At 38.0% G+C, this 15,563-nt stretch overlaps 1 protein-coding gene across 3 annotated transcripts in view; it reads right to left on the minus strand.

Annotated features, from left to right (window-relative positions):
- The window catches only part of vps13a (vacuolar protein sorting 13 homolog A), a 54,799-nt gene extending 40,265 nt beyond the window's left edge, over positions 1-14,534 (minus strand). For 2 of the 3 annotated variants that reach the window (XM_026269692.1, XM_026269691.1), the window contains exons 1-28: positions 14,238-14,534; positions 12,847-12,890; positions 12,712-12,754; positions 12,500-12,595; positions 12,048-12,149; positions 11,859-11,968; positions 11,625-11,684; positions 11,172-11,231; positions 11,003-11,083; positions 10,862-10,919; positions 10,648-10,775; positions 10,471-10,577; positions 10,220-10,391; positions 8,330-8,392; positions 7,981-8,113; positions 7,445-7,539; positions 6,932-7,074; positions 6,373-6,574; positions 4,276-4,390; positions 3,970-4,106; positions 3,228-3,360; positions 3,037-3,154; positions 2,793-2,937; positions 1,869-1,953; positions 1,556-1,725; positions 1,254-1,410; positions 216-295; positions 65-124 (exon numbers count right to left, since the gene is read on the minus strand). In XM_026269692.1, coding sequence (XP_026125477.1) covers positions 65-124; positions 216-295; positions 1,254-1,410; positions 1,556-1,725; positions 1,869-1,953; positions 2,793-2,937; positions 3,037-3,154; positions 3,228-3,360; positions 3,970-4,106; positions 4,276-4,390; positions 6,373-6,574; positions 6,932-7,074; positions 7,445-7,539; positions 7,981-8,113; positions 8,330-8,392; positions 10,220-10,391; positions 10,471-10,577; positions 10,648-10,775; positions 10,862-10,919; positions 11,003-11,083; positions 11,172-11,231; positions 11,625-11,684; positions 11,859-11,968; positions 12,048-12,149; positions 12,500-12,595; positions 12,712-12,754; positions 12,847-12,890; positions 14,238-14,337 — 2,997 coding nt within the window. In that variant the 5' untranslated portion in view covers positions 14,338-14,534. The remainder of the gene's footprint in view (positions 1-64; positions 125-215; positions 296-1,253; positions 1,411-1,555; positions 1,726-1,868; positions 1,954-2,792; positions 2,938-3,036; positions 3,155-3,227; positions 3,361-3,969; positions 4,107-4,275; positions 4,391-6,372; positions 6,575-6,931; positions 7,075-7,444; positions 7,540-7,980; positions 8,114-8,329; positions 8,393-10,219; positions 10,392-10,470; positions 10,578-10,647; positions 10,776-10,861; positions 10,920-11,002; positions 11,084-11,171; positions 11,232-11,624; positions 11,685-11,858; positions 11,969-12,047; positions 12,150-12,499; positions 12,596-12,711; positions 12,755-12,846; positions 12,891-14,237) is intronic. The other variant, XM_026269693.1, reaches the window with a different exon arrangement.
- Positions 14,535-15,563: the final 1,029 nt, after the last annotated feature.

Below are 15,563 nucleotides of genomic sequence, written 5' to 3' on the forward strand. Positions count from 1 at the left end.
GTGATCTGTGTGCCTCACATCAGCTGTAGAGAAATTCAGAGCTCTGATCTGTGAAGAAGCTCACCTTGATTAGTTGCTCTGTATTTTTATACACAGCTTTAAAATCTGGTGCATTTTTGTCCGCCTGAAAAAGAATAGAGTATTATTTAACAGCGCTTATACTTTTACCTGGACCCAAAGAAGGATGACACGTGAACTCACTCAAGCAAATTTACCTTGATATACTCCAAAGTAAGCAGATCTTCCTCAGTATTATCCAGAGTGGTGATAAGGTGAACGTTCTTGTCCTCAGAATCTTCACAAAAATACACAAAGAACTTATAACTTGCTTGTTTAAATACAGAAATCATTCTAACATGCTGATCTGACCCTCAAGAAATGTTTTTATTACTGCCATTTAGGGCTCCACGATATTTGAAAAAAATGACATTGCGATATTTAATTTTTCTGCTATATATATTGCGATATGAAATCGAATCAAATTTTTTCTTACAAACAAAAATGGGGTGAGCACACTTACATTCTCATTTTAAATTATTTAAACATCGACACCATCGTGTCAATTGATTAATATGCGCGAGGGAGAGAGAGCAAGACATCGCTCGTGTTTTAATTGTCTTAAAGTGTGTGTTTGCTAACGCACGTGAGCTCTCTTACGCTCTCTTGTTCTCTATCTCTCGCGCTCTCTCCCTCTCTCTCGTGCTCTCTCGTGCTCTCTCCCTCTCTCTCGTGCTCTCTCGCGCTCTCTCGCGCTCTCTCGCAATCTCTCGCTCTCTCTCGCTCTCTCTCGCTCTCTCTCGCTCTCTCTCGCTCTCTCTCGCTCTCTCTCGCTCGCTCTCTCTCACAATCTCTCTCTCTCTCTCTTGCGATCGCTCTCTCTCTCGCACGCGCTCCGCAAATCACATTCGTCAAGGGCCGGGGAGCAGCTGGCCCGTACAGTTAATGAATAGGATAATGGATCAACTACGACAGCCTACATCGCACATCCTGCGATGTGACTATCGTTGATTTGTACAATGCGATATCGATGCTTAAACTACACATCATACAGCCCTACTGCAAATGTTGAAAATTGTTGTGCTCTGCTTAATATTTTGTGGAAACCAAGAAACTTTTTTTCCAGGACTCTTGACAGCTTTTATTTGAAATAGAAATCTATTTTAACATAATAATTGTCTTTACTGTTTTTTTATAAATTTAATGCATCCTTGCTCAATAAAAGTAGCGCAGTGTAGTGTGTGCAATGCACTTACCCAAGTACTCTGAACACTCGAGGCAGATCTCACGCAGGAAGGTGTACGATGACATATCAAAGGTACGAAGTTTGAGTTCTGTCCCTAATCCATCAATGGACAGATGCATGACGCTCACTTCCTGTCTGCCTGACAAGCGACACAGCTGAATGGAAAGCTAGAGGAGAACAAAGGAGGGAAAATGTCACTTGAAGCCTTGAAATGTTAATGCACATTTATCTGTTATCATCTCTATAAGGACAGAAAGGTAAAGTTGAAATATAACTTATACAGTTTAAATCTAATAAAGAGCATAATCAGACCTTGTTGATCTGGAATTCCAAGAATAACTCGGTCATGTTCTTCTTGGGGTCTTTGAGCACCATGCCCAGACGCTTATCAGAGGCTGAACCCTGCAGAGAGTCGGACGAGGCCTCAAAGAACGGCAGATCCTCAATCGGTGAACTAGGGGCATCGAAGAACAACTCCTCCTCTATAAAAAAAATTCAAGGCAGCATTTTATTGTCATGATATTTGATTTCTAGAGTAGATCTCTATGTTTTATCACTGATGTTCAGAGAAGACGTGGCACTCGTCATACAAACGTAACACTGTTTGTGTGAAGGTGCATCTGACCTGAGCCGTATATGATGGATGCACGCAGGTCATCTATGGCTGGTCTTCGAGGGGTGAGCTGAGGTGTGTTCACTCGCTTGTAGGCCTAATGTAAAAAAGCAAAAATCACACAGCTGCAAGAAAAAAAACTATTCTCAACAACATTGGTGGATAAGAGCAAGCAAAATAGAAATATGTCCAAATAAATCAGATCTAAATTTATCTGAATCAAATCTGCTTGTGAATTGATTTGGGAATTTCTAATAGATGACCAAATTAATTTAAGTAAAAAAAATAAATAAATAAAAAAGTTATGAGAATATTAAATAAAATAAACAATTATTAGCTTTAATATTTGAACTTATGGGTATGAGATGATAACTGTGACTCCATATCAGACAGAGTTGTTATAGTTAACTAAAACAACTACAAATAAATTTCATTATTTAAAATGAAGCTGGAAAAAATTAAGCATAAATATAAAAATAATAATAATAAAAAAACTTAAAATGAGTTGGAGTTGAAGTGAAATTACTAAAACTAATATTTAAATACATTTTAATTAAAGCTAAACAGAAAAGTAGAATTTTAAATGAAAAAATCTAATTATAAAAATAAATTACTAAACCAGAAAATATTAATAATAAATATATTAAATAATAATAAATAATATCATATATTATAAATTACACTAAATTACAATGAAAGAAGCTTCAGTTTTAGTTTTTGACATTTTCAAAGTCTACTGTTGTTTACTGCATAATACATTATTTTATTTCAGCAACATAATTTAATCTCAATAATTCGTACCCATTATTTTCTGCATTACATTTTATTATTTAAAGTTGAACAATTAAGAACCAAAAGGTCAGTTTGTCGAGTGACAATGACAATCTTATCTATATTTGTCTAGGAAGACACACCCATAAGCGTTCTTCTAATTACCTTGGGTGTAACTTGTGGCGCTCGAGTCTGTGTGGCCGGGCGACTCTCAGGAAGAGGAATGCTGCTGAGCAATGCCAGGACACCACGCACTTTATCATCAGAGATTCGCAGAGACAGCAGAGGGAGCTCACCGGAAATCTTAAACCTGAATTAAAAACATTAGATACAAATGTTTTAATGCCTAATGTGTGCGGCACAAGACAGTTCAATCCCACGCACACCAGACAGGGAATATTCTGCTTACTTGGGCATCCGTGAGTCCGTCACCACCATGGCTCTGCTGAAGACCACCTTCAGGTCCACAGGCTCCAGGATGTGAAACGCAGACTGTCTCAGAGGACGAGCCCGCTTCCAGTCACCACCTGATAACACACACAGCGCATGTAAAACCCTGTGAAGTCTGCATCATATCAAGCACTGTGCAAGTCTGCGCACCTGCTTTGGTGTAGAGGAACTGTAAGCTGCTGAGCTGGACATCGAAGCTGTCGTAAGCTCGAGACATGATGTCCTCTATAGTGCTGCTGCTCGCAGACAGCTGAGGCAGGTCGGCTCTGCTCTGACTGGACATCTACACACAACAAACACACACTTTAAGACAATTACGTAAACACCGTCATCCCCACACTGGTAATGCCCTTTTTAGAATATAAGGCAACCATATCATTTCATGTATATTTATATACATGCATTTAATGTGATATTATACTAAGACATCAAAATAAATGTTCACAAAACCATATGTAGATACACTATTCTCTTATTAAAAGCCATTGATGTCAATAGATGCGGTCAATAATTTCATGATTTGTGACAAAAATTATCAAAGACCCATACACAAGTTAACTCTGACAGTCCTAGAAAAAATAAATTTTTATTGATTTTATTTTTTGTGGACCACTTTATCACCTCATGGGGGGTGGGTGCTGATTTTTTTGCCGGCTTTGAAAACAAAGTTTTGGCAGCTTGCTGGATTTTTTTTTTCTTTACTTTATCTTGATTCAAAAACAAGTATGACCCATCAGGGAAAAAAAACTCCCAAGACATCTTTCTGTTTGTTGTTTTGCCTGATATACATTATTGGAAGCACTTCACTGAAACCTAGCTTATTAAAACTCCTACGTCAAGTATGATTTAAAAGAATAAAGATCCATGTGCACTGACAGTGGCTTGTTTTTACCTGGAAATGACCTAAATCCAGAATAGCAAGGTTGTGTTTGGGGTCATAGAAGCCATTTTCTGGTACAATGACATAGGAAGCCATGAGGTTTATCTTCAGATCCAGAACCTTCTGAGTCTCAATGATGTACATGAGTCCTGTGGACAATGAACAATACTGTTTTAGTACAAGCTACTATTTTATAACCACAGATTATAAAAGGTGCATGTGAATCTGGAGTTATGAGAGCTTGTTTGGCTGATCCACACTGCACCACTGAATCTGGAAATGAAAGCAAGTAGTAAAGCCTTGTGGATCGGCACACACCTGTGGAGGTCTTGTCTCTGAACTGCTCCAGCTTCATGAGGGTGGCATTGGTCAGTTCATCCAGCTGCAGGTCTTTCGGAGGCATGAAGAAAGCGGACATACTGTTCACTGTCATCTACAAAAAGAACAAGAAACACTTAATATACACCATCCATTATCACATTTGTGTTGGAACTGCAGGGGGCTTGTGACTATTAATTATTCATATCACACAACCGTAAAACGAAAACAATAAAATAGATAAAGTGGTCTGCACATGGCTTAACTTGATTATAAAACCCCTCTAATGCACGGTGTGTGTTCATTTACATGCGAGCAGCTCCAGATTCAGTGGATTTACAGTAAATGCTGCTCTGCACAAACAACATCTCTGCTTCTGCTGTAAGTTTGAGTCTCTGATAGCCTGCATATGTGAACGCAACAAGGGCCAGGACCCATTTTACCAGATTTGTCACAAGAAGCGTTTCTAAACCTGTAATCATAAAGACAATTAAAGAGACTTTCCGGCAGTTTCCCCCCCAAAATAAAACATTAAGAATTTAACATTTGAAGTGAGTGTTTATTAGTGTTTTAACTTGCAGAATGAAATAAAATGACTATAGTATCAAAAAAATGTTTAGCTATAAAGAACAATTGTATTATTACAGAGTTATACTGTATGTATATTTCTGTCTTTTTCAGTTCTTTTGTTGTCGTTTGCTTGTTTGTTTATAATTAAGGTAATAATAATAAATAATTCAACTTTTCCGATATTTCTAAAATTCTACTGGCATCAGACTGTGGCAGATTAAATATTACTACTGCTGCTGAACTATGTGGACAAAAAAATAAAGACATTTTCAAATTAAGATTAAGCGTTTATCAAAAAGCAGTTCAAATTGCTATGGCCGTATATGACACTATGACGATATTCACAATATCATTTTTTTACCAACTTGTGCAGTCCTATACTGTAAAAATACTTAAGTGAAATTAAATATTTCTCTTTTTAGTGTTCCTGTAGCTCAAGTGGTAGAGCATTGCATTACCAAGCGCAAGGTTGGGGGTAGGGTGACCACCCTCATGCGTCCCACAAATTGAGACTGTGTCACGCATAATCAATGCTTGCTCAAAAAAAGTTGGTCGCTCTATATCCTCGAGCCCCAAACGAACATTACTTGACAGTTCAGCACGGTACTGTTGCCACACCCTACCCTAAGTTTAACTGCTAACTAGGTTGTTGTCAACTTTTTCTTTGTTGTCATGACAGCGCAAACACATGCATACCAGACACACTAGGAAGGAACTTTTAGATGCACGCTTTCCAATTCGAAAAATGGAGAAAGTGAGGCACCGCCATCATCAATTAAAAAAAAGAGAAGGTGTGTCCTGTTTCAAATTGGGTTTTTTTTCATGCGCCTGCCTTTACTAACATGCAAGTTCACCATCATTTCTCCCCCTTCTCGTTCCGTGAACCTCTGGAGTTGTGAGTTTAGACTTTTTTTTTTTAACTGTTCCTGTGGTGTTGAGCACCTACAATTCATTTTAATCCTATAATCTTATATTATAATTTATTTAAATTGAATAAGTTGTAATGAAAAATAAATAAAATAGCTAAAGTAAATCGTAAGTGGAAGTGCATCTGTCAATTCTGTCATGAGCATACATCAGCAATTACACATGTTTAGGGGAATAGGGCATTATTAATATACCATGTAAGGTGGGATGTGCTAGAAATAGGTAAACCACTATCAGTGAGTCTGCCCATGGTGTGGGGACACCGCCGCGCAAGGCAGTGTCCCACATTGTCCCTCAGAAACATACCCCTTGTCCCCCTTTGGGCTTATTAGCAGGTAGTCACCCTAGTTGGGGGTTCGAATCCCAGGGAACACATGTTAGGAGAAAATTGTTAACCTGAATGCAATGTAAGTCGCTTTGGATAAAAGCGTCTGCTAAATGCATACATTTTATTTGTTATTTTATTTAATTTTACATGCATGTCATGTGACCATTAACCAACAGCAGCGTGCATCGTGTGTTGTTAAATTATTGAGATATTAACTTAATCTCAAGAAAGGGGTTCAAAAGCATCAAGGAGGCATGCTCCCTCACACTCACAGCATCATAGATGATCTCTAGCGGCTGGGACTCGATGCGGAGTCTCTGGTCCGCACTGGCGTCCAGTGGGTTCGTCTCAAACATGAGGTTCAGTAGAGTCGTATCTTTCATCCCCTCCACACGACGTGGAGACAGCAGGATGGGGGCCGACTTGCCCCGTGGGAGACCCGACACTTCAAACGATGACAGTAGAGCAGAGATCCTGGCGAGTAAAACATTACGTCACATAACCGCATGCTCTGGGTTACAAGAGCTCTGACTAACAAAAAGGAAGTGTGTGTGGCAAGACATTCTGGAGGGTTAAAAAAGCCAAATGTGCAACTTGTATATCTTGTGCACATCATGTGAAAGTTACAGCAAGATTTCTTCCAGTGCAACGTCTTGCCCAATCCACTGTCATTTTGAGTGCATTACAGTAAATTATTTTTGACCTTGTTTCACAATTAAGGAACAAGTTAAATGTATGTGACACTAAGTCGAATCGAACACAGACAATTCCTTCAAGTTAAATAAATAATAGTGGCTGAGATGAGTGGACTTGAGAAGAGAAAGGCAGTACTTTATAGCTTGGGCCGCAGGTCTTTGAGTCAGCATGGCTTTCAGATCAATGACAGACAGTTTGATGATCTCCGGCTTCTCTCGGCTCTCTTTGATCGACAGAGACAGGTGATTAAGCTGGAAATTTATCTTCATATTTTCAAACTGCAAACAAAAATATAAGTCAGTGGTGTGATGCTTTACATGAACCTAAGTTGTGTAGCTTCAATGGACTGAAATGCTTTTTGACTTTTATACAGCACAATTAGAATGATTTCTGATGGATCATGTGACACTGAAGACTGGAGCAATGATGCTAGAATATAGCTTTGAAATCACAGGAATAGATTTTAAAATCTATTAAAAAAAGAAAGCAATTATTTAAAAAAGTATTTCACATTTTTTGCTGTATTTTGGATTAAATAAATGCAGGCTTGATGAGCAGAAGAGATTTCTTCAAAACAAAACCTTATAAATCTTACTGTTCAAAAACTTTTGACAGGTGGTGTTCATGTTATGATAGTTTGTCACTAACATTTTTTGGCAGGTTTGGATTGACGGCGGTCTCGCTGTATCCGATGGCAGCGTATAGTTTGGCTTTCTCTGCTGGGGTCATGAGCTCATCAAACCCTGAGAGATATGAACCAGAAGGTCAATGAATCTACCAGAAACAGATCTACATAATTCTGTGCATATTTAAATTAGTACTGGGCAACAATAAAACATTTGCACAATTAATCGCATGATTTTTCTGCGATTAATCACGCTGTTATGCACAAAATTCAATAGTGAATTCAAAAGTAGTGTATTGTGCACTTTTTCATTTAAAAGTACTGCTATATTAACAAAAGTGCAATAACACTTGGTTTACAAACACTAAACAAATAAGGTGCTTTTCTACAGCAGTATGCCTTTTACATAGTAGAAGTTAAAATATTTATTGTAAATCTCTTCTTAATCAAATTAAATATAAAACCAAAGCTGTTTGCAACTTCTAGGGCATTAATGTTTTTTATAAAACATTGTCTGAGATTCTCTGTAGGAATAAGCAGATGCAGTGCACAGACAAACCTCCGGTTTTGACATCTTTGGTTTGTGTGCTGCTGTCTCCAGACCAGCTCCACATCCAGCCGATCCAGCCCTGTGACTGTTCCTCCTCCACCTGCACCCCAGGACGGTATATCCTGAACCCTGCCTTTGAGGCCTACAACACAAGCCACAGAATATACAGGAGTCAAATGGCTTTATTCAGTCAGAAACCAGAGATTTTATCAGAGACCTTTATGCTGTTAGCTTCATACTCCACTAGTTGAACTACAGGAACACATTTCCAGTGATATAAGCCATTGGCCACTTTGTATTAAGGAGTCAAATCCATATATTATTATACGAGTGAAATGTGGATGTGCTTTCACGTCACCTCCATCTCAGCCTGCTGTCTCGCCATTGTGATGTTGAAGATATCCAGGGTTCTCTCAGTCTCCTAAAGAATGGACAAAAATACAAACATTCTGTTCAAAGCAAAGCAGTCACAGAAATGAAAACATTTGGTATTTGGTTCTTCCTTCATTTCAACATTCATCAAAGGCATTTACAAAGGTTAGAGGATAGAAATGGATCTGTTGTGATCAAAACACACCTCCTTTTTGTAAGTGATACCAGAGTTATGGAAAATCACATTTTTGAATTGTAACGAGTAACTAAGTAGTTATGTTGCATTTTTATTATTATGTAAAGTAACAGATCATGCATCAGTCGGCAGAGGCTCGTCTCTTTCAGAGCAGCAGTGTTATGTTCACCTTGAGGTGTATTTTTAATGTAGCGCACACTCTCATGTCACTCCAAACCCACATAATGCTATTTATTATTACAAAAAGAAAATTATTTGAATAGTCTTCAAAGACAGTTCAGTGACCACAGCCATCAAACTCCAAAACAAAACCAAAAATAAACAAAACAATCAAACAAAACCATATTATACCCACAGCTTACTAAGACAAGACAATTCATAGTCACCACAGTTAACTTCAAAACAAGTAAAATTAATTACATTAACAGACACACACACAAACCAAAGATATATTTCTCAATTCAGTGCACAAAATTTCAAAACAAAACAAATCAATTAAAAAACAGCCATATTTGACAGTTCACAAAGGTCGTTCATAGTAACCACAGCGGACCAACTCCAAAACAAGACAAACTAAAAAAAAATAAAAAAATAAAATAAAAAAAAAACATTATATTATTTGACAGTTTACAAACCCCGTATGGTTAGTCATGGAATCCCCAATGTCAGTGCAGACCGGTTGTACAGGGGTACTAGACGGGGCCAAATACCCTCAAACCAAAGCACAAACAATTGAAGATCTGGCAAACTACCCAATGTGTTTTTGTGGCACTGAGCGGCGTAGCCAATCACAGACCTATATGTTGATTTCTTCAACGCACTGGCCAATCATAAACATTATTAGAGATTTGCACGCTTGTGAATCATCTCTTAAGTGCAACTTTATGTAAATAAGAGATTCATTGTGTAGTTTAGAGAGCTTTGTTGATTATAACAAAACATTGTGAGATTGCAATGAACTAAGATGAGTGACGCGTTAAATGATAATTTCATTTCCAGTAAACATATGGTAGAAATTTCAGAAATAAATGCTATGCAATTTATGACAGAATAGTCTATCAAATGACCGTTTATTTTTTTTCCTCATGTCTCACCTTTAGTAACAACGATTCAAAACGGACACATTTCAAGAGAAACGGGAAAAACAGACATGGAAAACTTAAATTAACTTCAAAAAAAGCATGCACTTTTAAAAATAAAAGGCCACTTAAAACGGCACCATTCAAATCAGCAACAAGTTCCTCAGTTTAGTAAACACAGCCAACCCCTTTATTCTTGTTATTCTTGATTGTATTGCATTGACTGCTTTGATGCGTGGTAGAGCAGTGTTTTGATGCATACATCTGAAAAACATGTATTTTGACCTTTTTTTGCTTTTGAACGATCCCATTAAAAAAAGCTATATTTGCTAGTTCACAAAGACTCAAAATTCCCAAACAAAACATAAAAACAAAAGCAAAACAAAGATAGATTTGTCAATTCATTGTACCTAACTCCAAAACAAAACAGCTATATTTACCAGATCACAGAGACAGTTCCTTGTGATCACAGCTATTAAACCAAAAAACAAAAAGCTGCCATATGCCGAGAAAAAATAGCAGCATATGGGTTTGAAACCACATGACAATGAGTAAATAACAGCAGATTTTCATTGTGTGTTCGTGATCATTGCTCACCCACCTCAAGCTCCTTCAGCAGACTCTCCGCAGGCTTCTTACTGGTGATTTTTTTCTTATAGATCTCTCTGTACTTTTTCACATGCTGCCGATGTCGACGGATGTGCTTCCACGACCACATGTGAAGGCTGGGCTTGACATTGACCTCCAAAACACCTGTGATCACATATCTCCACCTACGAGATCCACAAAAACGTCAGCACAGAGCCTCATCAGATTAAATAACAAAGGGAATTAATCTCCAGATGCACTTACCACTGATGTGCATTAGTGTGAACGGCCACATCTGGGCGATACTTCCTGTACGGGAGGTTACGGGTCATCATATCCACCGACCCCAACAGCTCCAGGATGCTGACGTACTAGAAAACAACTAAAAGTCAATTCACATTCATTATTACAATCACAAATATGCCGATGAAGTGTGCACACCTGTGGCCGGCTGAGTTCAACGGCCACCTCGGGGAGGTTGACTACTAGATCGACTTTCGGTGAGGAGAAATCCACATCGGAGCGCGGATTCATGCGCAGCTTGGCGTTTGCAGATATTGGACGAAAGACTGAAGCAAAAACACAAAGTTGGTTTGCATTTCATAGAGAAATCACTGTTGGTGTTGGATACACATGAAATACATCAGGGACTCACTGAAATGATAATCCTGAGGGATAGTGCTCTGGATGTCGACACTGTGCTTCAGGTATCGCTATATAAAAAAAATAAAACACACAAACAATGAAAATGTGCAATTTCTTCGACTAGAAGTTTAATCAAATTTGAAGAGCCTACCAGAGCCTCCTCAGGGTTGTGGTTGGAGTACAGCTCTGAATTCACGTTCCAGTATGCGAACAGATTGTCCAGGCGTACAAGCTAAACGATGTACCAAACAGGATTTAGCGAACAACACCGGCTAATAATGCTACTCATAACTGTGGAAGTGAAGACGACATGTTTGAACCTTGAAAAACAGCTTGGCTTTCTCATCCAGAAGACATGGTTTCCAATTCTGATCAGCTGTCTGGAAAATTCAACAGAAATGTTCATGGTTTATTGTTATTCAAAGAGTCTATTAGGAAACATATGAAAGCATGACTTGGTCGTACTGTATTTCACCCCAGAATCTAAGGAGTGTAAAGAAAAAAAACTAAAATAAATATATTACACAATGTTTAATACATTTTAATAAAATATTATATTGTATAAATATTTTCTTAATTTGTTAGAATAAAAAAAAAATAAAGAAATAGTAATAAAATAGTAATAAATACATTAAAAAAAAAGAAAGAAGAAGAAAATATGCTTTATATTCTTTTTGCAAAATGCACTTTTTTCCCCCTTCTTGATTTTGGTGTTAAATATCCCTAAGAGATTCGATAATCTCATAATTCAATCAATTTATTTATGGTTTTACCTGGAGACTGAGGTTCTGCAGAGACACTCCGAATGAAAGCGGAGCACTCGGATTGGTGACCTGAACACATGGGTAACATTTGAGTGATAATGCACACAGAACTACACTTCATATCACTCAGAAATAAAGCACATGTAAACACAGATGAATATACAGTATATCGCAGGTTTTTGGATATAAAAGCTCCAAGCTGAAGAAGCGCAGAGAATGTGGTTAAATGTCAAAAGTACTCACATCATCCTCATAGCGGACGTGTATGTTGGAGATCTTCACCTGCAGGTTTTTGATCACCTGTGTAACCAGTTTCTCCACAAACGTATCCTGCTTCTCCGCCTTTGGATTCTCTGAAATACAAGAACACAAATGCAAATTCAGCAACTACGTTACCCGTCTCGGTGTAAAGCCAAAGTGAGCTTCGAAAACCTTTTTCTGCGGCTTTCTGTTTGGACTCCTCGATCCGCTGCAGCTCCCTCTGCCGAGCTTCCTGCAGCTGTCTCTCCTCCTTCTCCGCGTCATACTTTATACCTGCGTGTAAAGTGCGGTAGCATTTTAGCTGTAGCTTAGCATAGATCATTGAATCTGATTAGACCGTTAGCATCTCACTCAAAAACGACCAAAGAGTTGCTATATTTTTTCCTATTTAAAACTCTGTAGTTACACCATGGAATAAGACCGACATAAAAAAAGAAAAGTTGTGATTTTCTAGGCTGATATGGCTAGGAACTAGACTCTCATTCCAGTGTAACAATCAAGAAACTGTGCTGTTGTAGCATGGGCGCAGTGATATAACGCAGCGCCTGGAAATAATTATATTATTCCGCCTGCTGTAAAGTTCCTTGATGACATCTTCATGGGTCAATAAATTCAGCTCTTACTAGCTGTAGGCACGATGAGCAGGTAAACTTCATCCAGCGTGGCCTCCACAGACTGAGTGTACAGCTTCTTCCAAGGGATCTTCAACTCCAAACGACCTGACAAAGACACAAACATCCACTGCATGAGCTCAGATCTGACTTTATGCCACCACAGTGCATACTGGTTTTACAAAGCAACATCAGTGCATCACGCTGCACTTCTCTTCTCTTACCTATGTGTCCCGCTCTGACTTTGAAAGGAATGTCCAGTTGACTCTGTTTCAGAAACAGTTCAGGAAGCACAACTTAACAAAGCATTAGAAGGATTCACATTACAGGACATGACCGAGAAACAGAAAGCGACATACCAAGGCATTTTCTTTTATCTCGAGGTTTCTTAATATGGCATCACCTGCGAAAGAAACATTGACACAATGCACAGGGCTAAATATTACCAGTCTATAACAATTAATATATCTCTGAGCAAACATTAATGCATGTATTAAAAGCTTCTTATCAGTAAGTCAATAAGACACATGGCACATCATAAAACTCTGCAGGATGAGGGAAGATTGAACATCCCGGTATTCCTCATTCCTCTGACGAATTTAGCATTCACTACAATGAAGGAATCAAGTGAGACTATCCTAGACTATCCTACTAATCTTCTGCTATTAACAGAAACTGGGAGTGATATACAGTATAGCCAAATAATTATACTTCTTCTTGGGGGGAAAAGTGTTCGATTTAGGATTTGAATTAAGTTCTAATATAATTAAAGAGTTTGTATTCTGTGGGCCCTGGTTGAGAACCACTGGACTACAGGATGTTTTAAAAACGGATGGTTTGTTGGCTTTGATCATAGACACAACATTTCCCAATGTTGTTGACATATTATATAATATATGTATTATATAAACAAGAGACGTTTCTACAGGAGGTGTTTTTACTTATCGGACAACTGTGTAACTTTTTCCATTAATATCTGATTGTATTAACAAAAAGCAGAGACAATATTTGATTTTAACCTCCTCAGTTTTTACAGAATATAGTAGAAATGTAAGGTTTAACGCTAGTCACATACATATAATATTTGTAAATAATGTATTCATTTTAGTTAATGTTAGTATTTAATATTTATTAATACATTATTTAAATACATTGTATCTGTTGTTATTATTATTTAAGATATTTTTTTATTAATAAAGCGAAATTAAATGGTACTGTGTTGCAAAATATTGCCAATGCTAATCTCTGATCAATGTCCAAATTAAAATATTCTGGATTTAGAAACTAAAGACAGTTGTGTCCCATAATGCATGTAAACAGAAGTTGCATGCAGTGTGTCTGAATGAAACTCTTATACAGTAAGAAGAAGCTCATCCAAAAGTGAAAGCGGTCTCTTTAATTACTTCCCAGGTAATTCTGCTCAACTTAGTATCTTGACAGCAATAGCCCCCATTAACTCTCATTGTACAGAAGCAGCTGGATGTTGTTTGAGCTACATGGGACTGAACAGATGACATGAGTTTATGCTATATTCAATAACAATCCATTTAAACCACTATGCATGGGTTAGCTTTGAGTTAAGGGTTACTGTAAACGCTCAAAGTCAAAGCATGATTCAAGGTAAGCTCGAGCTCACTTTATCAACGTAAGCAACCATATGTTCGTGTATAATCATGAATGTACGCAAAAACGTCTCTGGAGCAAATCAAACAGCAAAGAAGCATTCGGCTTTGACAGCTGGCACGTTTACCTCCCCAAATGCCGAGGCTTAGCTGCGAGCTGTCGAGGTTCACCACATAGTCCCCCAGAAACCTGTTCAGGACATCGACCACCACCGACTCAAACACCATCTTCAGCACGTCCCGTTCACACACACATCAGCATGCTTGCCTTCGTCTGCGATCCGTGCACCACCCGAGAATGTAGCTGTAATTACTGACTGTGTCCCGTTTCCTGAAATAAACATCACTGGAAGGACTGGGAGGTTCTGTGCTGATCACTCGTCACTGCTTTCCCTGGGTTACACTGCCCTCTGCTGCTGACATCCTGCGCCGTCGCGTCGGTCACGTGCGCCTCCGGAGCCAATCACGGGACGATCTGTTGCGTTTCAGAAGGTAAATAGGAAGTGGTATATAAACAATCGCACCTATATGTGATACATAAGCATCAGATTTGGCTAAGATACTACCATTTGAAAATCTGGAATCTTACGGGTGCAAATAAAAAAATATATACATGGATATAATCGCATTTAAAGTTCTGTTTTCGTATCTACTGTTTTAATTTAAACACAATTTTTAACATGTTTAACCCTGCTCTTGTTTTAAATGAATGGTTTACCCCAAAAAAAAGAAAAAAAAAAAAAGAATTGTAGCTAACGGTACTCACCCCCAGGCCATCCAGGATGTAGATAAGTTTGATTCTTCATTGGACCAGGTTTGGAGAAATTTAACATTGCATCACTTGTTCACCAGTGGATCCTCTGCAGTGAATGGGTGCCGTCAGAATGAGAGTCCAAACAGCTGATAAATACATCACAATAATGCCACTTGACTCCAGTCCATCTTTTTTCAAGAAACAAATTAATTCTTTAAGTCTTTTAACTTTAATGCATCGCTTCTAGCCAAAATAGTAGTCCATAATTGATTATCACTGCCTCTAGTGAAAAAGTCCATCCTCTGTTGTCCTCTCACATCAAAATCCTCCCACATATTTGTTTAGAACTGTTTTCACTTGTGAAGTGCTTGATCGGTGCATTTATCTCTCCTGATTGAGACAGTACAACTTTTTTCCCACTGGAAAAAGCTAAATTATGGATACAGCACTCATATTTGATCTTGAAACAATGTTTTAAAGTAAAAAATTTCTTAAATAATATGCTCAATTTCTAATTTTTAATGGGATGCTCAATTAGGAGTGATGGTCAGGTCAGCTGTCCACATATGTTTAGCCGAACTTTCTGCAAACCTTTCTTTGTAGGACTTCTTCCTATTGAAATTTTCACCTGGATCAATCTCAAGACAACATATTGCTTGTTTGTAGCAACATACTGTAGCAAAAAAAAAACATATATAAT

Source organism: Carassius auratus, chromosome 8, assembly GCF_003368295.1.
Source record: "Carassius auratus strain Wakin chromosome 8, ASM336829v1, whole genome shotgun sequence".
In the NCBI taxonomy this organism is placed as follows: domain Eukaryota; kingdom Metazoa; phylum Chordata; class Actinopteri; order Cypriniformes; family Cyprinidae; genus Carassius; species Carassius auratus.